Source organism: Panthera leo, chromosome F3 (genome assembly GCF_018350215.1).
Source record: "Panthera leo isolate Ple1 chromosome F3, P.leo_Ple1_pat1.1, whole genome shotgun sequence".
NCBI lineage: Eukaryota > Metazoa > Chordata > Mammalia > Carnivora > Felidae > Panthera > Panthera leo.
In genome coordinates this window covers 69,211,823-69,229,644 of record NC_056696.1, presented here as the reverse complement: position 1 = coordinate 69,229,644, position 17,822 = coordinate 69,211,823, and the positions used below count along the sequence as shown (strand labels likewise).

At 55.6% G+C, this 17,822-nt stretch overlaps 3 protein-coding genes and 1 non-coding gene across 9 annotated transcripts; all 4 read right to left on the bottom strand.

Annotated features, from left to right (window-relative positions):
• Positions 1–233: 233 nt before the first annotated feature.
• Positions 234–5,428, bottom strand: S100A16 (S100 calcium binding protein A16). Of its 4 annotated transcripts, none has more exons than XM_042925240.1 (3): positions 5,242–5,428; positions 1,141–1,318; positions 234–899 (listed from the first exon to the last, which is right to left on the bottom strand). In XM_042925240.1, the coding sequence occupies exons 2-3, from the start codon at positions 1,291–1,293 to the stop codon at positions 741–743; spliced, it is 312 nt and encodes a 103-aa protein (XP_042781174.1). In that variant the 5' UTR covers positions 1,294–1,318; positions 5,242–5,428; the 3' UTR covers positions 234–740. The 4 variants fall into 4 exon arrangements, with proteins under 4 accessions (XP_042781174.1, XP_042781177.1, XP_042781175.1 ...); XM_042925243.1 differs by lacking the exon at positions 5,242–5,428 and adding an exon at positions 2,072–2,090; XM_042925241.1 differs by lacking the exon at positions 5,242–5,428 and adding an exon at positions 1,970–2,065.
• A 1,075-nt stretch (positions 5,429–6,503) lies between these two features.
• Positions 6,504–8,659, bottom strand: S100A14 (S100 calcium binding protein A14). 3 transcript variants are annotated; one of them, XM_042925334.1, is made up of 4 exons: positions 8,594–8,659; positions 8,070–8,178; positions 7,513–7,659; positions 6,504–7,287 (listed from the first exon to the last, which is right to left on the bottom strand). In XM_042925334.1, exons 2-4 carry the CDS (start codon positions 8,097–8,099, stop codon positions 7,150–7,152), a joined length of 315 nt encoding a protein of 104 aa, XP_042781268.1. In that variant the 5' UTR covers positions 8,100–8,178; positions 8,594–8,659; the 3' UTR covers positions 6,504–7,149. The 3 variants fall into 3 exon arrangements, with proteins under 3 accessions (XP_042781268.1, XP_042781269.1, XP_042781267.1); XM_042925335.1 differs by having other exon boundaries at positions 8,070–8,193; positions 8,594–8,635; XM_042925333.1 differs by lacking the exon at positions 8,594–8,659 and having other exon boundaries at positions 8,070–8,572.
• A 2,137-nt stretch (positions 8,660–10,796) lies between these two features.
• S100A13 (S100 calcium binding protein A13) lies at positions 10,797–17,633 on the bottom strand. The gene is made up of 3 exons (XM_042926083.1): positions 17,556–17,633; positions 16,782–16,941; positions 10,797–11,240 (listed from the first exon to the last, which is right to left on the bottom strand). The coding sequence occupies exons 2-3, from the start codon at positions 16,932–16,934 to the stop codon at positions 11,097–11,099; spliced, it is 297 nt and encodes a 98-aa protein (XP_042782017.1). The 5' UTR covers positions 16,935–16,941; positions 17,556–17,633; the 3' UTR covers positions 10,797–11,096.
• Positions 12,426–12,530, bottom strand: LOC122212543. The gene has a single exon (XR_006199212.1). It is a non-coding gene; the product is annotated as a U6 spliceosomal RNA (small nuclear RNA).
• Positions 17,634–17,822: the final 189 nt, after the last annotated feature.

Sequence of the window (17,822 nt, the reverse complement as noted above, 5' to 3'; positions counted from 1 at the left end):
CCCCTCACGGAGGGAGAGGGAGGCTGCTGCTGGCCCAGGGCTGCCGGCCGCGGCTGGGGGGCGGGGGGGGGGGGCGGAAATCCAGGCACTGGGGTTTCTTTCTTTCTCTCTGCCCTTGGGGTCTCTTGAGGTGAGATTCCCCCTTACCTCAGGGTCCCAGGGCAAAGACCACCAAGGAATGAGGAGGTTCCACGGAATGGAAAGGTTTCAATGAGTGTCACAAAGGGACTGGGTGAGGGGGTACAAACTCCAAATCCAGCCTTTATTGCCACCGCATCGGTGGTGAGCAGGAGCGGGGGTGGGGGCAGCCCTGCTCGACTGTTCCCTGACCCACAGTCCCTGGAAATCTTCTGTCCCCAGCACACAGGCTGAGAGAAAGAGGAGAGGCCTCTGCTCCTGCTTCCGGGGGGCAGGGAGACCCCAAGCAGAGGTCAGGAGACACCCAGCATCAGGCAGAGCATCAGACGCTGGAGGGGTTGGTGGACTGAGCAGGAAACTCGCGGGGACCCCAAGCAGCCCTGAAGCCTCACAGAGGGGCCCCCGGGGCCTGCTGGCTCCAGGGACTAAGACCCTTTGGGAGGCACCCCCAGACCACGACACTCTGGAGGGGCCCATTCCCCTGTTCAGCAGGAGGCGCGCAGGGAGGAGCGAGGGCGGGGGCCTGGGTGGGTGGAGGAGGCTGCGGGGAGCCCGGGAAGAGCACCAGGGGCTGGGCGTGGAGGGGCGGTGGGAGGGGTCCTCTAGCTGCCGCTCTGCTGCTCCTGCTGGCGGATAAGGTTGGCGATGGGGCCCGTGATGCCACCTATCAAGGTCCAGTACTCGTCAAAGCTGATGCGCCCATCGTGGTTGGCGTCCAGGTTCTGGATGAGCTTGTCAGCAGCCTTCCGGTTACCTGTATCCTGGAGAGGAAGTGGGCGGGGGGGGGGGTCAGAGGTGCGGAGGGCGGCAGCCACACACAGTCCCAGGACCTCCCTGGTCAGGCCTGGGCACCCCAAGAGGACCGGGGCCTGGGCGGTGGTGAGACGCTGGTTCAGGGGGTCACTCTGAAAAGACAGAGGCCGCAGTGGGGAAGGACACCACACGAGGATCGAGACTGGGGGGCTGGTGGGTAGGCAGGGCCCTTAGGCGAGGGGACCTCACCGTCAGCATATGGTTAAGCTCTTTCTGAAGCATCTTCCGGAAGCTGCTTTTGCTGATCTTGTTCTTGACCAGACTGTGTTTAGACACGTATTTGTAGAAGTTTTCCACCAGGACCACGACGGCCTTCTCCAGCTCTGTGTAGCAGTCTGCCATTTCACTGCCTCACTCCTCGCGGGGCCTGGGCGACGAGAAGAGGGCGGGTGAGGAGACCCCACAGGCCAAATTCGGGGCCCCCTGCCCTCCTCCTCCTCCTGGGCCCCTGGGCTGGCGGGTCCTCAGGGAAAAGGCGGCACCGGGGTAAGCCTGGAGTCAGAACGGTGTGGCTGCTCTGATACAGGTGCTCACCAGCCCAACCGCCCAGGCAGGTTCTCCAGGCCCTGCCCCAGCCCCAGGCACTGGGCCTGTCAGAGCCCCAGTGAGAGCAGGAGGCTCCCATGGGAAGGGGGCAGAAGAGGGGCCCACCCCTCTGCTGTCTCCACAGCTGACCCACCCAGGGCCCCTGCCCAGGGAGCGCGCACAGCTAGAAACTGCTCGGGTGAGCCAAAGGGGCTGGGAGGCCGACAGCTACATCCCCCAGCCCCAGCATTGCCTGAGACCCCCGCCCCAGGCCACAAAGCAGGAACCTAGGCCGTCCCGAGTCCCTCCGGCCAGGCACCAGGGCAGGTTCTGCAGGAGCCCAGGCCATGGTTGTCCCTCTTTGGGAAAGGACAATGCACTCCCCCATGGAGCCAGACTTTCTGCAGGCCCCCGCCACACCCTGCTAGCCTGCCCTCCCTCATACCCGCCTGGAAACGCACAGCAGGACTCGAGGACCCCCCCACCCCATTACCTAAAGAGGAGCCAAGCCTGCTTTTGCCCCAGCTGGAGACACAGCTGCAGCCAGCCAAAGGCCACACGCGTCACCCCCTCACCCAGGACAAAAGGCACTCACAGTCCAAGCGGATACAGCCTTCTGAATAACAGGATATGAGGGGAGCAGGCGGGTCTATTCTGCCAGTCGCCGCCCATGCCCAGAGCCCCCCCAAGTGAACCCCGGGCAAATGAGCCTCCCCTCCCGCCCCCAAGCCCAGGAATGAGCTACAGCCACCCTGCCCGTCCGGTCCCGGCAAGGGAAGGTGGACACAGCCTACATGCTGGCCTGAACATCCTGTGGCGAAACTCGGAAGACAGGTCGGCTTGGCCGGGCCTTGCCACAGCCCCGGCCCCTGCCCCCAGCACTCTGCTCCCCGGGTCCCACAGATGCCAGCCGACAGAAACAGGGCTCATAACTGCTGTGGGTCTGCTCTCCCCCAACCCTCTCCTTCCTTGAGGCAAGGACAGTGTTTCTTACATGCAACCATTGCGTTTCCTGAACCAAAGGGCACGACTCATTGACTTGAGGACCACTTTTTAAAACCCTAGGTAAACGCAAGCTCCCAGCTTTTAATTTCTGCACCTCCCTCACCTGCACTGTCTGGTCCAACGGCTTCCTTAAGACAGATGTTCTATAACATTCTACCTCCTTCCAGCCCTGCTACCAGGTATCCAGTGACCCTGACCACCCTTCCAAGTTATTTCTTTTACGAGGCTCTTTCTGAAGGAAGGGTGTGACCCAGAGGGACCAGGCCCTGATGTAGGAAGGAAGGAGGATGGAGGGAGAGGAGCAGGCTGGGGCGTCTCCGACGGGAAACCTGCCCTTCCCTCCCTGCCTCACCTGCCTGGCCACTCTGCTCTTCACACAGAAGGACAAAGTATGAACCAGGGCTACAGGAAACCACGTTCTTTCCCCTGTGCTCTTCGTTTATTAGGTGTGTGACTGTGAGGCTCAACGTCCCTGCAAACACCCTAATACTCACAAGTGAGAAGTGAGGAAGGAAAAAAGTTCCAATCCACGAAACTGTTCTCTGCTGCCCTTGACTGGAGAATGCTCCAGACCCAGGGCCAGAACCCTGGATCCCGAAAGCTGCACCCACTTCAGCAAGGACTCAGCCAAGCCTACTCCCCACCAACTTTGGGAGTGGGAAAAGGGTTCAGAGAACCACCGCCCCCCCACCCCAACCCTTAGCCATCCCAGACCTGTTCCCTAAGTGAGGAACCCTGCGGGGAAATAGTCCCCGAGAGGAAAGAGAAAGAAATGGGGCTGGGGTGCTGTGCCTCTGCCCCTCCCCCTGGCCCACCCACCCTCCTCACCACGTGTCTTCTTAGAGTCTTGTCTCTCTGACCAGGGGAGCCTCCTCCGGCCCTCCTCGATCCAGGTCCCAGCCCCCACCTGGCCTCTGGCTGCCTGCCTCAACAGCCCAGGTTCTCAGTCCCCAGTAATCCACCCCCCACCTTCTTGGAGATAACCATCTGGATAAGCGCTTTTCCAAAGCTTTTTCTGAAGGAAGGATGTCAGAGGGGGCCAGTCAGGTGTCATTAGCCTCCTCCTCCCTCCTTCCCCTGGGGGCCAGGAGACAGGCTCTGCCACCACACCCACCCACAGGCACCTGCTCCTCCCTCCAACCAGGCCAACCAGGCACCAGGCCCAACCAGGCAGGAGGGTCAAGCTGTCCCGTGAGCCTCTCCTAGGAAGGGTTGGCAGGAGGTAGGTCCTGGCCTGAGAGCTGGCGGGGTGGACATGTATATTAGAGCCTTCCCCAAAAGTGGGGGTTGGGGGACCACTTGTCCTCCAAAGGGCCCTCCCACCAGGAGCCCCCAGCCCTCCCCTAGTGTTTTCCTGGTCTCTTCCTTGGCTGACTCATCCTGGGGCAACCGAGAGGCCCCGCCCCCAATCCCCGCCCACCTCAGCCCAGCTTGCCGACTTCTCCCAAAACCTCCAGGGCCCTGAGCCTTGCCCCTGGATCTTCGCCCCTGCAGCCCCACCGCCCCACCCCAAGCCCCTTCAGTCTGGAGCCCTGAACACCCAGCACAGTCCCCCCCAGTCCACCTTCTCTTCCCACCACACTCTCTCCGCTGGAATCCCAAACTGTTTCCAGGTGTTGTGAGACCTCCCTGAACTTCTGTGCCTCCTGGTCACCGTCCTCTCTGGAGTCTGGCCTGCCCCCAAGCCTACATTCGGCCTTCTCTGTGTCCCTTCCATCGACCTCAAACTCGTTCCCTCACTCCTCATCATTCATTTCCTGATTCATTCACTAATTCATTCATTCACTGAACTGGTTTTCTTGCTCACCCACTCCCTTGATTCACTCATTGGCCCCAATTGCCTTCAACATGCAGGGAAGGTGGCATCCGAACTGGGCCGGTAACTTGTCACTCTATTTGCAAGGCTGTTTCAAACTGAAGTCTCACCCAAGTGCCCCTGCCTCACAGGACTCACTGCCTGGAATTCACACATCCGCCCACCCGCTCCTGCTGGACAGGACAGGGTGTGCTCCTCTGGAACATTCTCCAGACAAGTGGGGTCGGACTGAGGTGTGGACACTCACACACACTGCGGGCCCTGGCCTCACCGACAGCCACCCCGCTCTTTACCAGCTGCGAGGAAGGCTGAGCCCCACTGGCCTGCGCCTCCGGAGCTCCCTCCCGAAGCACCCCTGCCCTATCGGGCTGGGCACAGGCAAACGGTGCAGGTGGCCCTGCCAGGCAAAGCCAATCAAGCCACAGCCTGCCTGGGTCCTGAAGTGGAAACAAGCCTCCGGCGCCTGCCTCCTCTCACAGGGCCCTTCCCGGTTCCTCCTGGACCCCGTCACCTCCCAAGACACAGATCCCAGAGCCGGCCCGTGAGGCCCGCATCCAGGTCTGACCACCCCCAACCGCCCCCAAACACGCATTTGCCCTTTTTCTGTTAAGGGAGGGTCGGAGCAGCTGCGACAGAGCTCCTGAGCTCTCTGCCCCGTGGCCCAGGCCCTGGAGAAGAGCCCAGTCATCGGCTGGGTTGGGGAAGGGGGGGGTCTCGCCACCCCGTCCACCCCTCTCAAGGCCTCCCCACCTCCCAACCCCACCGAAGTCTCCATTCCCAAACCAGCCTGCGGGAAGGTTAAAAATTAACAGACCCTTCCTGCCCAGTCTCTAGCAGGGCCCCCTCCCCAGGCCCTCCTCACCGCCCCCTTCCCCGGGGCCCCCCACGCCTGCAGGACCTCTCTGGCAGCCCCAGACCTCCCAGGACAGGCCTGGGGTGCTCACCTGCCTCCCAGGACTGCCTCCTCTCCAGCAGGGCTCTGGGGCCTGGACTCAGGCACCGCCAAGCGGCTCCCCACTCAGCCGGCCCAGGACTCCTCCCCGCTTCGCTCCCAGAATCTGTCCCACTCTGGCCGTGCCTGGCGGAGCTGGCTCGGTGGGGAGGTAGTGACTGAGCTCCCTCTGACTTGGCCCTGGGGTTGGGCCCTTGTTAAAGGGATACACACCTTTTTTAACACCCCTCCACCCCCACCCCAGAGGGAGTGGTGGAAGCTGGCAACCCCACAACCGCACCCTGCTGGCCCTGCAGGGCCTGAGCAGAACCCAGTCAATGGAGAAAGAAAGGGGTGTCACCTGCCCTGCTCACCTGGGTCACTGAGAGCCCAGTTTCAGGGCCCCCAACAGACGATTTCAGTTAGCATTCCAGGCCAGCCTGGCTGACCACAGACTCCTCCTTGCTGCTAGGGTTTCAGGAGTAATGCCTGATTTCTGTGGGCCCCAGTCAGAAGGCAGCAGCAAAACCTGGCCCCTGGTCTCCGTCTCCCCGTTCAGACCACCAGGAGCAGACACCCATTCCTAGGACCTGTCATGTGCAGCAGAGGATTCTTCTGCACCCTTCCAGCCCTTCCCCAGTACACCCAAGGAAACTGGCTAGTCAACATGTGGAGGCGGCAGCTGAAAGTGGAGGGGACCCACCCGTCCACTCCGACAAGGGAGACTCCAGCTCGGGGCACTCACTCTGTGTCAAGTTCTCTGCTAAGTACTTCACGTGATGTGTCCATTATCCTCCTAACAAATCTGATTTATTTCAGAGATATTAATACCCCATTTGACAGATGAGCAAACTGATACTCTGAGAGCATGCCCAACACTCCAGAGATGGTGAGTGGCAGGGCTGGCTTCAAACCCAGGCGGGTCAGCCTGTTTCTCAGCCCCACGTTTCCCTTGCTGCCGGTCGCCCAGGGAACACCTGGGGTCATAACTGTCTGAGGTCTTAACTGTCTCCCCAGGTGAGCACACATACCCTCTCCTCCTGGCAGAGGACCGGCGCCTTGGCAAAGAAGAGCCTGTCCTTCAGAGAGGACCAGCTCTCCAAGCTCTGGGGCCTGGTACCCATCCTCGACCCAAATCCATTCACTTCTGCCGCAGCCACTGCAGCCCCACATGCCCTGTGCCACCAAGGGCTCTGCCACTCACCCAACCACCCTTGCCCGTGGACTGAGGTAGGGCAGGCATCCAGTCAAGACAGCATCTTTCACTTTTTCCGTTTTTTTTATTAATCACATGTTACAAAACAACCATCATTCTTTAAATGCCCAAGCACCCAGCTGGTCCTCTCCCAAAATCACCCCCTCCTCAGCCTCCCCTCTCCAGCCTGCTCTCTCTCTTCCCCTGCCCTAGCCCAGGGACAGAGTGCTGGAAAGAGGCTGGGGCAGAGCTGGAAGAAGGAAGGTGTAGCACTGGACAGAAGTTATCATTTGGGTTGGGGAAGACATAAGGAAGGCTAGGTTCTCAGAGACTCTTTTTAGTACCAAATATCCGGCCCCATTCCCCGCCCTCTTCTTCAAATCATATCCAGTAGCCCAGTTCCTCTTTGACCTTCCCCGCAACCAAATTACTTGGCCCTTAGCCCATCCTTATCCCTCCAGCATCTCGCCACATCCATCCCTGGGCCCAACCCATCCCGAGCCTCCCTCTGGTGGGGACTCATGGAGTTCCATGGAGCTCCCAAGGATGAAGTACACAGAGACCCCTGGGAAGGCTCACTAAGGACTTGAACCTTGCAGAGGCGAGGCAGGTGCAGACTGGGGAATAGTGTGGTGGTGGTGGTGGTGGTGGAGAGGCGTTTCTAGGCCCACGGTCTCTAAGGTCCCCTTTCCCCAACATCCCCCCGAGAATTCCAGAAGAAGGTTTTCAAGTCCCCCGGACAGGGCTCTCCAGCTTCACGCTCCTGGCTGCTTCTCCAATCAGCTCCCAGAAACTCCCAAACTCCAGTTTGGAGTCGTTACAGCTGCCCAAGTTGGCGATTTTCTCTTCGAGGCCGCAATTGCTCTGAGGGGAGGGAAGACACCACAGCTCAGGGAGGCAGCACCCTTTGATCCTCCTGCCGCACCCCTGCCCAGGGGCAGGAGGCGGGCCCTGTGCCTACCTGGCACTGGCAGTTGGGAAGGGCTGGGGTTGCTAGTGCCAGGGGCCGTGTGGGTGGGGCCTTGGAGACCCGGAGGGGAAGTCAGGGCGCTGCCTGGGGCCGGGCCGCTCCCTCAGCTCCCTCAGTACCGGCATGAGGTGGGGCAGCTGCTGGCTGACCAGGTCCCGTAGCTCGGCGGGGGTCAGCGTCTCCTTGCCACCCTCCACAGAGTACTGGTGGAAGTTCTTGATGAGGGTCTCAATGGCCCTCTCCACGTCACTGAATTCCTGGGCATCCTGAGGGCAGGGGACATCACCCATGTCAGGGAGGCTCCGTCCACCCTAGGACACCCTACCGCCCCAAGGCTCTCAAGGCCAATAGGGCAGAAGAAAGCTGGGAGGCACAGAGGCTCCCACCCACTCCAGAGCCTGGCATCCAACCCCCTTCCCCCCTGCCTGAGCCACAAGTTGGGCAAGGCTTCCTCCCCGTCACCCCCTAGCCCCCACCCAGGGCAGGTCCCAGCATGCGGCAGACTCTCTCTTCCCAGGAGGGTTCCTTGTGTATCACTCCTGTGGGTATGAGAGAAGAGTCTGGGTCTCCCGAGCAAGGTCTAGAGTGCAGGGCAAGGCCAAGGCGAGGGGACACAGGCCCTCAGGGTCGGGGAGTGGAGCATGGGAACAGAAAGTCCAGGCACGAACGGGCCCACCTCAGCATTGGCTGACCGACACTGCCCCATGGTGACCGGTGTGCTCGTCCCGGTGAGAGCGCTGTTGTCCCACAGCAGGCCTCAGAGGAGCCGCTGGCTCATGATCTGCCTGGAAGGAGGAAGACTGAGGGCAGGGGATGGCTCAGCATATCTTTCTCAACTGTCCCCTCTGGCTGTACCCTCAATATTCTGTTCCTTGCTCAGGGGGTCGGAGCCAACTCCACACAAGGCCTGGTTCCTGTGAAGGATCCAGGAGCTGAGATCACAGCCCCCAGACCCCCCTATTCAGAGGGAATCCCTTGGGCCTCACCTTAGATCAATCTTCCCAGTTCTTCCCACCATTCTCCTCTGCTACACACACACATACACACACACACACACACACACACACACATCATCATCATCATCATCATTGTCCAGGACCTGGCCCCCTGCCCTTCTCCTGGCAGGCCAGGGTAGAATAGGCTACTTGTGTCCTCTGGACAGGCGCAGCCCTTTGGGTGAAAAGGCCTATGTCTCCTTACCTGCTGGCAGCTGCTGGGACCGGACACTAGGAGTCAGCTCACCTGAGCTCAGCTCTTATACTTGGGGGCAGGGAGGGAAGGCAGAGGGCTGGGCCTCATCCCTAAGCCACCCCTGCTATTGCAGCAGCCTGGGCTGTGAGCCAGCCCTGTCGGCCCCACCCCCCATTGGCCAGAGCCCCGAGAGCCTGCCCACTCTGCCATTGGAGGGAACCCTTGAAGGCTGGGGCTGCGTGGCCTCTGGCCCCAGACCAGCAAGCAGAGCCAAGGCAAGAGAAAGGGAAGGGGAAGTTGGGGAAGGCAGAAGGGGGCCTTGGCAAGACTGTGGGGTCGAGCCTGGGAAGAAAGGCCTAGAGGAATTGCAGGGCAGGGAAGTGGAGGGACTTTGAGTCAACATCAGGAAAGAAGGAAAAGCAGAGACTGATCAAGGCAGGGCTTGTGGTCCGGAGACATGTGAGTTGAGAGAGGTCCCCAGAGACCTCTCTGTCCTTTGATGTCTCTCTCTCTCTCTCTCTCTCTCTCTCTCTCACACACACACACACACACACACACTCACTCACTCACATTCCTCCCACCAGGGCCAATTTGGGCAGTGACACCAAGTCTGCAGTCCCCATGGCCAACGGGTGAGGAAGGAGCCAGAGAAGGGCAGCCTGGCAGAGGGGCCACACTGAGTGTTGTCCTGGCCCCCTTGGGGCCCCCCTCAGCCAGCAGGCACAGCATGTGTGAGCCAGCATGTGTGAGGCCCAGGTGAATGACCTGGCTGTTGATGACCTCTCCAAACTGGTTGGGCTGCCTACTCCTCCCTCCCCCAGAACCCCATGCCTTCCTGAACCCAACTCCCCCAATCCAGTGCGGGGGATGACATCCCAGGAAGCCTCGGCACACCCCAAGGGACCTCCTCACCTGACGGGGAGATGACGGGGAGAGGGAAGGGAGAGCAGCAGCAGGGGAGTTAGTGTGGGCCGAGGCAAGGATGAGGCGGGACCCAGAGCTGAAGTGTGTCTCCCAGTGCCCCTCCCTGGGTCTCCTCCTAGGCCTCCCCTGTACTTCTGGCCTCAGTCGAGTGCATCTAAAAGTGTCTCTCCATGAAAGAGCCCTCCCTAGGGTACCCCACTCTGTGTTCCTCTGAGAGCTCTCAGTCTGGGGACCTCTCTGAGGGTCTCTCAATCTGAGGGCTTCTCCAGGAGTGCCTCAACCAGGGGTCCCTCTGAAGAGTTTCTCGTCAAGAGTCTCTCCTAGGGTCTCTGGTTTGGGGGAAGCCCCCTGTGAGGCCCACTCTGCAATGTCTCAGCCAAATGGCCCCTCAGTGCCAGCCGAGGGGTCCTTCTGAGGTCTCTCAGTCTGAGGGCACTTAGATGGAAGGTCTCAACCTGGGAACCTTCCTTGGTGTGCGGTGGGGAGGTTGTCTCAGCCTGAAGGTTCCTCAGGAGGAATGGCTGTCCCAGAGGGACACCAGGCAGCGGCAGTGACAGCTGCGGGGCGGCGGTGCCTGCTGGGCTGCCCCACCCCTGCCCCCTCTGGTGGCGAGCAGTGCAAACCACAAGCCCCTCGAGCCAAGAAGGGTGGGGAGAGGGGCGCCCATCCCACAGTCTTCGTACCAGAACCTTGTGTCCATTCTTGTGCTTCACCCCTGCTATGGAGGGAGGGAGGAGAAGAGGGCCCAGGGGTCCCACACCACCCATCTGGAGAGGATCCCAGTTCATCACAGAGGCTCTGGAATTTCAACCCAGTTCCACCTCTTCTTGTCTGCGAACTTCTCTAAAATCTGTTTCCTCATCTTCAATACAGAACTTAAAAACAGTACCTTTCCTCAAAGGGCTGTGAGAATCAACTCACAAAGATACCGCAGGATAAGTGTTTAGTACTGTGCCTGGCACACAGCAAGTCCTCAACACAAGTTCACTGCTACCATTATCGTCCAATGACACAAACCCCGGGTAAAAGAAAAGTGTGAACTGAGACCATGCCCCTGGGCCCCAGGAGGCACCTGGTGGAGTAAGAGTCACTTCGCCTGCCCCAGATGTCTGTTCTCTTCCTGTCATATACCCATTCATCAACCATTTGTTTATTTTATTTATTTATTTATTTTGAGAGAGAGAGAGAGAGAGAGAGAGAGAGAACCCCAAGCAGACCACACTGTCAGCACAGACCCTGATGCAGGGCTCAAATACGCAAACCATGGGATCATGACCTGAGCCGAAGTCAAGAGTCAGACGCTCGACTGACAGAGCCACCCAGGAGCCCCTCCTCAACCGTTAATTTATTGAGCACCTCCCCGGTACAAGACCTGGTGCTCGATGCTGCAGAATGATATTCAGAGATGAGTAACATCCCTGGTCTACAAAGAGCTCAAAATTTTTGGACCCACTCTCAGACCACCTCCTCTCAAGAGAAGAAAGCAGGGTAGGGTGGGAACAAGAAACATTTGTGTTTCAAGGAGGAAGCTATACTGGGGGGAGTGGGGTTTTGCCTGGCCAGCCTGGCCCTATCCTGGCCGGGGGCTTCACTTCTTCCGGACCTCCAGGGCCTTCTCCTTCCGGATCTCCTTGGCCAGCTCCCCTATCAGTCTCCAGTACTCATGGAACTTGAGCTCGGAGTCCTGATTCACATCCAAGCTCTCCATCTTCTCATCTAAGGAGTCCACATCCTGAGGAGACGTCAACAGGAAACGTGGGGTTAGAAAAGAGAGTTCCTGAGATAGGGAGAGAGGAAAGAACGGCTAATGTCCATTCTCTTCATCTAGGACCTGCCCCAGGCGTCAGGACGAGGCTGCAGCCCCGGAACGGTGCCGCCAGGGTGTCTGGCAGTCACTAACCTCTCCAAACTGGTTAGGCTCCAAGGGCAGCAGCAGAGGGAGGTAGAGGACCTGACTTGTAGTGTTTGCCAGCATGCAAATACTCCCACCGTGGCCGATTGTGAACCACAACCATGAAGTCACCGAACACAGAGCTGGGAAGAGGTGCACACAATGAACTGTTGCCTACAGGTAAGATGGGCTCCGGCACACCACGGCACTTGGGATTTGCTCAAGGATGCTCAGGGAACCCATGCAGGCCATCCTCAGAGCCTTCTCAGGCCACCTTCTTCCTTCACAGAAAGCTAGGGAAATTCACAGTCCTAAGCCACTCATTTGTATAACGCTAATGTAGTCTCATTCTTTCCAGGTTGGTTATTAGCCTGGTGGATCAGGCGAATGGCAAAGACATGGGGTATCTGGTTTTCTGCAGGGTCTTTGACAAAGCCTCTCATGACAGGCCTGTGACATCAAAGGATACTGTAAACTGAGCCCATGATCAAAGGGTCTGTTGCTAGATGAACGATCACAACCAAAACATAAGCTGTTGAACAATGGATCAATGTCAAACTGGAGAAGGGCACCACGGGCAGAGCCCAATACTCAGTATTTTAATCAATGTGTGAATGAAGGCAGAGAAGTCTTACCAAATCTACAGAAGGCACGAAGCTAAAGCTCATTCATAGAAAAGCTAAGAAAGACCTTTCAAAAAGCCATATTCATGCTTAATCGTAAAATACTTACAAGCATTACCAGTGGAAGGCAAGATGCCCAGTGTCACATTATATTGGGAGGGGAAAAAACATACAATTAATCAAGAGAAAGAAATGAAAGGTATAAGTACTAGGAAAGAAAAGGAAAATTCACCTCTTGTTATATTAGCAATTATATAATTGCTAATTATAAAAGGAAAAACCAAAAGAGTGATAACAGCTAGCATTTCAACAGTTGTAAGCACTTAATAGTGCCGACTGTTCCAAGCCTTATGCTAAACATTTTACATGCCTTATTCCATTTATTTTTTTTTATTTTTATTTTTTAAATATGGAATGCTTCACAAATTTGCGTATTATCCTTGCACAGGGGCCATGCTAATCTTCTCTGTATTGTTCCAATTTTAGTATATGTTGTGCCGAAGCAAGCACAATGCCTTACTCCATTTAATCTTCATGATCTGCTAAAATGAAAGGGACCTTGTCCATCTTGTTCACCATTGTAACCCAAAGCCTACGACAGCATCAGGACAGGACATAATAGGTGCTCAATAAATATTGACCGAATAAATGCAAGACCAATGCAATGAGGAAGGTATTATTATGAGTCCATTTCACAGATAAGAAATTAAGGCTCATGGGGCATCTGACTGGCTCAGTCAGTTAAGTGTCGACTTCGGCTCGGGTCATGATCTCACAGTTTGTGGGTTCGAGCCCTATGTCTGGCTCCATGCTAACAGTTCAGAGCCAGGAGCCTGCTCTTGATTCTGTGTTTCCCTCTCTCTCTCTCTGCCCCTCCCCTGCTGATGCTCTGTCTGTCTCTCTCTCTCAAAAATAAATAAACATTAAAATAAAATTTTTAATTAAGAAAAATAAATTAAGGCTCAGAAAGATTAAATAACCAAGGATGACAAGCTAGAATCTGCATTTGAACCTAGATTGTCTGACTTAAAGCTTATGCTCTTATTCACTACTCTCTATTTCTTTCCCCTTTTTAAAAAACTATTAGAGGGGTGCCTGGGTGGATCAGTCGGTTGAATGTCTGACTTCAGCTCAGGTCATGATCTTGCGGTTTATGAGTTCGAGCCCCGCGTCGGGCTCTCTGCTGTCAGCACAAACCCCGCTTTGGATCCTCTGTCTCCCTCCCCCTTTGCACCTCCCCTGTTTGTACTCTATCTCTCTCTAAAAACTAAATAAACATATAAAATTTAGAAAAAGAAAATCTCTTTAATGAAAGAAATAAACAAGCGGTTCACAGAATAAGGATTATGCATATCTGTCAAAAATATTCTTTAATATTCCATCTCACTCAGAATTTTAAAAGTATAAATCAGAACGAGATATCATTTTCACAGATTAGCAAAAATTAAAAGTCTGATAAGACCCAATTTAGGCAAGGACGTGAGTAAACAGGCATTCGCATGCACTGGTGGCCTTGAAGCCTGATGACAACCTTGCTGGGAGGCAAACTGGAAATAACTATAAAAAAGAAAAACAAACATGCCTTTTGACCTAATATTTCTACTGGCGGACATTTACCCTATAGATATTTTCCCTCAAGTACGTAAAGATATATAAACAAGGATGTTTGCAAAAGAGAAAAAATGGACACAAGAAATGTCCATCAACAGAAAATTCGCCACATAAATTTGTGTTAGTCTACATACCATTACGTACAGTGCATCATTTTCTTCAAATGGGAAATATCCTTTATGCACTGTTACATTTTAAAAAGGCATTCGTAGAACAGTAGGTAAGATGTTATTTATTCATTTACTCACTCAACAAAAATTCTTACTTTTTTACAATTTCACTCACTCAATATTTTGCCGAGCACCTACCAGAAGTCAGACACTGCTCTAAGTGCTGGAGATAAAACAGTGAGCAGATTCCTTTCCTTCATGGGACGCACACCCTTGGTAAATGTAAGTATGTGATGGAAGTCAGGTTGTGATAGGTGTGTTCTGGAAGAAAATAAAAGAGGGTAAAGGAATAAAGCACAAGGGAGGTGGTCTTTGCCCCCAGAAGTGAGGGGAGGCCATGATGGGGATTTGCCATTTGAGCAGAAATCTGGGTTCAGCGAAGAATAAGCCTGGCAAATGCCTGAGGAATGAGCATTTGGGGCCAGGAGAGCCCAGAGTATAAATAACCTTTGCTGCTTTTGATTTTTGCAGAGATGGAAGGCATAGCTGGAGGGGGTTACAGAGTCAAGAAAGGGTGTTTTTTCTTTTTTTAAGATGGGAGATATTACAATATATTGGAAAACTGATCAGAACAATCTGGTAGAGAGGGAGAATTGAGGATGCGAGAGAGAGGAGGAACCGAAAAAGTAGAGATTTTAGCTGGTGAGGAGGAATGGAGTCCAGCAGCATAGGAGGGCTTGGCCTCAGGGGCAGAGACAGATGCTTCAGGGAGCAGGAAGGAAGGCAGGGTACATGCTGACCTTTGGTAGACTTGGGAGGCAGTACATAGAAGTTTCCTGATGGCTGTTATTTGTCTGAGAACATTTCTCAGTGAGAGGGAGACTGTGGAAAGAGGGACTGGAGTTTGAGGAGGGAGGAAAAGTTGTGAAATTACCATCTGAAAGAGCTGCTCAATGAACCAACTGGGGAAATGTAGCAGAATTGGCAGGCTGTGCCAAGGGTTCCCTTGGAGTTTGCGGTCACAGATTTAAAGACAGACAAGTCAACATTGTGTGTCAACTATGCTTCAATTTAAAACATAATATTAATAGGGGCACCTGGGTGGCTCAATCTGTTGAGCATCTGATTTGGGCTCAGGTCACAATCTCGCTGTTGGAGAGTTCGAGCCCCACGTCAGGCTCTATGCTGACAGCTTGGAGCCTGGAGCCTGGAGCCTGCTTCTGATTCTGTGTCTCGCTCTCTCTCTGCCCCTGACCCGCTCATGCTCTGTCTCTGTCTCTCTCAAAAATAAACATTAAAATTCTTTTTAATTTTTTAAATAATATTAGTAAAAATGATAGAGTCTGACAAGTAGCATGGCAACATCTTCTTATCCAGCCAGATTCAGCTACACAAAAGTGCAGACACAGAATGGTAGGCAGACTGGTGGATTGATTGATTTTTTTTTTTTTTCTTTCCTCTGAGAGTGGAAACTTTGCTTTATTTTGGATCTGAGAAATGGTAGATTTGACCATCAAGCTAATGAACATGAAATACTGGACTTAACCTGGGTTGGGATTCTGCCAAAAACCAGGACAGAGAGGAACAGAATCAAGGGTGGGCCATGACCGGGGGACTGGTTTCCATGCTAAGCCTTACAGCCCAGCTGAGTGAGGAGGGACTGCGGACATGAGGGACATGTGGAAGGACAGGTGACATGGCCCGAAGACTGAAGGTCCTGGTGGAGTCCAGGAAGGGCTGGAGTGGAGGAACAGAACTGGAACAGCAGGAGGTGATGCTCTGAGAAAGGAGACCGAGATTTGGGAGGTGGGGCATTATTCTGGTAATGACAAGATCTGAAGCAACAACAGAGAGGGCTGCTCAGAAGCAGGATGGAGTCTTTGGAAGCAAGGAGTTGAAGTCCCTGAAAGGCCCAGGTGTTGCATGAATGGTCTGTGTGCACACTGCAAAAGCAGCGATGGGAAGAAAAACATCAAGGCAGGAGCTGCAGAGTTATAAGGGATTCAGGAAGGAGTGGGGCAGGTGGCACAGGAGCTTCCCAGAAGCTGCACGTCTTAGGAAGAGGAAGAAACTGAGATCTGGAAGCAGTCACCAAAAGCAAAGAGGTCACTTCCTGCATTTCCAGGCCCAAGGGGAGTTGGGTTTGGAGGAAAAACCAGTCAGTATTTGACACGGCTCTGGGGAACACTGCACCTTGAGTGGTGTCTCATTTCCTGAGAGAAGAGAAAGGGAAGGAGCCCAGAAGTCTAAGAATGTAGGGGATTTTGCAGATGATGGACTGAGTCTCCAAAACTTGCTTGTGATTTTGCTTTTTTATCCATATTCACACCCTCCTACGTGCCTGTGAATTCTCAGCAGGGACGAAACAGAAACTGTTAACAGACTGGGATGATGAGGCAACTCAGAGTGGATGAAATTTAAATCCCTACTCTGTCCAGTGAGTAGGAGAGAAGGAATGACCTTACCAGGCACATTATTGAGGGGATTCCCAGAGGGGGTGAGAAGCAATCATGGATTACTTACAGGTCTCTCCTACTCTGAGATCTATCTCTGCATGAATTTGACTGTGTTTTTATTGTTCACAAACCCCTTTCTACATACAGCTGAGTCTCAATTTCCAAATACGTGAAGTGAGGAATTTGGACTGTTTTGTCTTGGCCTCCTTCCAGCTCTGATGGTCTGTAACTCTCCTGGAAGCCACCTCTGGGTCCACCCCTGTGTTGGGGAAATGAGACCAGAAAGGCACAGAGCATACTCGAGAACCCAACAGCATTGTCTGATGGGAACACAAAGCCCAATGACACACTTGCACTCACACTGACACAGTGTTACCTAGTTACACACACACACACACACACACACGCACACACACACACACACACACACCCCAGAATCCTTTACACATGTGGTCACCCACACCCTTGTCCACCAAATACCTGGGGTCACACGATCAGGCCCAGAATATCACCCTGCCTCATATACCCGGCGCCTGGCAGCCACTGTCCCCCAAAGTCTCAGGCCCAGAGACCCCCACCTACCTTGAGCAAGTGAGGCAGCTGCTGAGTGACCAGTTCCTTAAACTCATTGATGCTGAGGCTGCCCTTGCGGCCCTCCTGCCCTGCAAAGGTGAAGAAGGTGGTGACCACTGTCTCGATGGCCGCCTCCAGCTCAGTCAGCGGCTCAGCTGCCATCGGGACCCTGGAGGACAGGGAAGAGAGAAAGGGAGAGTCAGACTAGGCCAGCCTGTCCCAGCCCACAGGGAACCTTCCCGGGCAGGTGGGAGGGGACAGGGATGGGGCCTGGGGCAGGGGACCAGGAAACAGCTCAGTGCAGGCAGAGGAAGAGGTGTGTGCTTCCAGAAACCCCATCCTCTCCAGGTCTGAGCTGGGTGGTCCTTTCCAAGTGTCTGTGTCCTAGAGCCCCCTCCGTGCTGGTCTCAAAGTCTCCAGACTCCTCTGTCTGAGAGGAGGCACTTTGGTCCCTAGGGTCCTGTCTCGGAGGTTCAGCCGGCCCCCAGGGGTCATGAGGCCGCCTGTCTCCAAAGCTTGTTTATGCAGGGACCCGGCCCGCCCACATGCCCCGGGCTGTGTCGCGGGCGGGGTGGCCGGGGTCAGGCCTGCGGTCGGGCCGCGGGGACCCCGCCGGGCAGGGGCAGGCGGCGCAGGGCCGAGCCCGCCGCTCCCCCTAGCGAGGACGGCGGCCGGGCGCCCCCAAACCCTCCCGCACCCCGGTCCGAGCTGGCTCGGGGAGGGGCCCGCGAGCCCCACGACAGAGAGGCGCCCGACCCCCCAGGGTGGGGACCCGGGACTCACCGCGGCGGGGGGAGGCGGCAGCGCCCCAGCCCAGCCCGGAGGTGTCCGCTTCTGCCCGGATCCCGGAGGGAGGAGACCGCCCAGGCCCGCCTCCCGCCGCCGCCCCCACCCCCACCCCCTGAACTCGGGCGGGGTCCCGGGGTCCCCCAGCCCACCCGGCCCACGCGCGCGCCCCGGGACCCCTGCCGTCCCACCACCACCCCCCCCCCCCCCCACCACCACCACGTCCACTCTGGAGCTGAGAGACCCCACAGAGAGCCCCTCCGG

Bases quoted from the DNA above. Each gene is read 5' to 3' on its own strand.
- S100A13 (XM_042926083.1), bottom strand. From the start codon at position 16,934: ATGGCAGCTGAGCCGCTGACTGAGCTGGAGGCGGCCATCGAGACAGTG. The intron at 11,241-16,781 runs GTAGGTGGGGGT...ACGTCTCCTCAG, and splicing joins AGCTGCCTCACTTGCTCAAG to GATGTGGACTCCTTAGATGA.
- S100A16 (XM_042925240.1), bottom strand. From the start codon at position 1,293: ATGGCAGACTGCTACACAGAGCTGGAGAAGGCCGTCGTGGTCCTGGTG. The intron at 900-1,140 runs GTGAGGTCCCCT...CTTCCTCTCCAG, and splicing joins AGCTTAACCATATGCTGACG to GATACAGGTAACCGGAAGGC.
- S100A14 (XM_042925334.1), bottom strand. From the start codon at position 8,099: ATGGGGCAGTGTCGGTCAGCCAATGCTGAG. The intron at 7,660-8,069 runs GTGGGCCCGTTC...CCCTGCCCTCAG, and splicing joins GTCGGTCAGCCAATGCTGAG to GATGCCCAGGAATTCAGTGA. The intron at 7,288-7,512 runs GTACTGAGGGAG...CCCTCCCCTCAG, and splicing joins AGCTGCCCCACCTCATGCCG to AGCAATTGCGGCCTCGAAGA.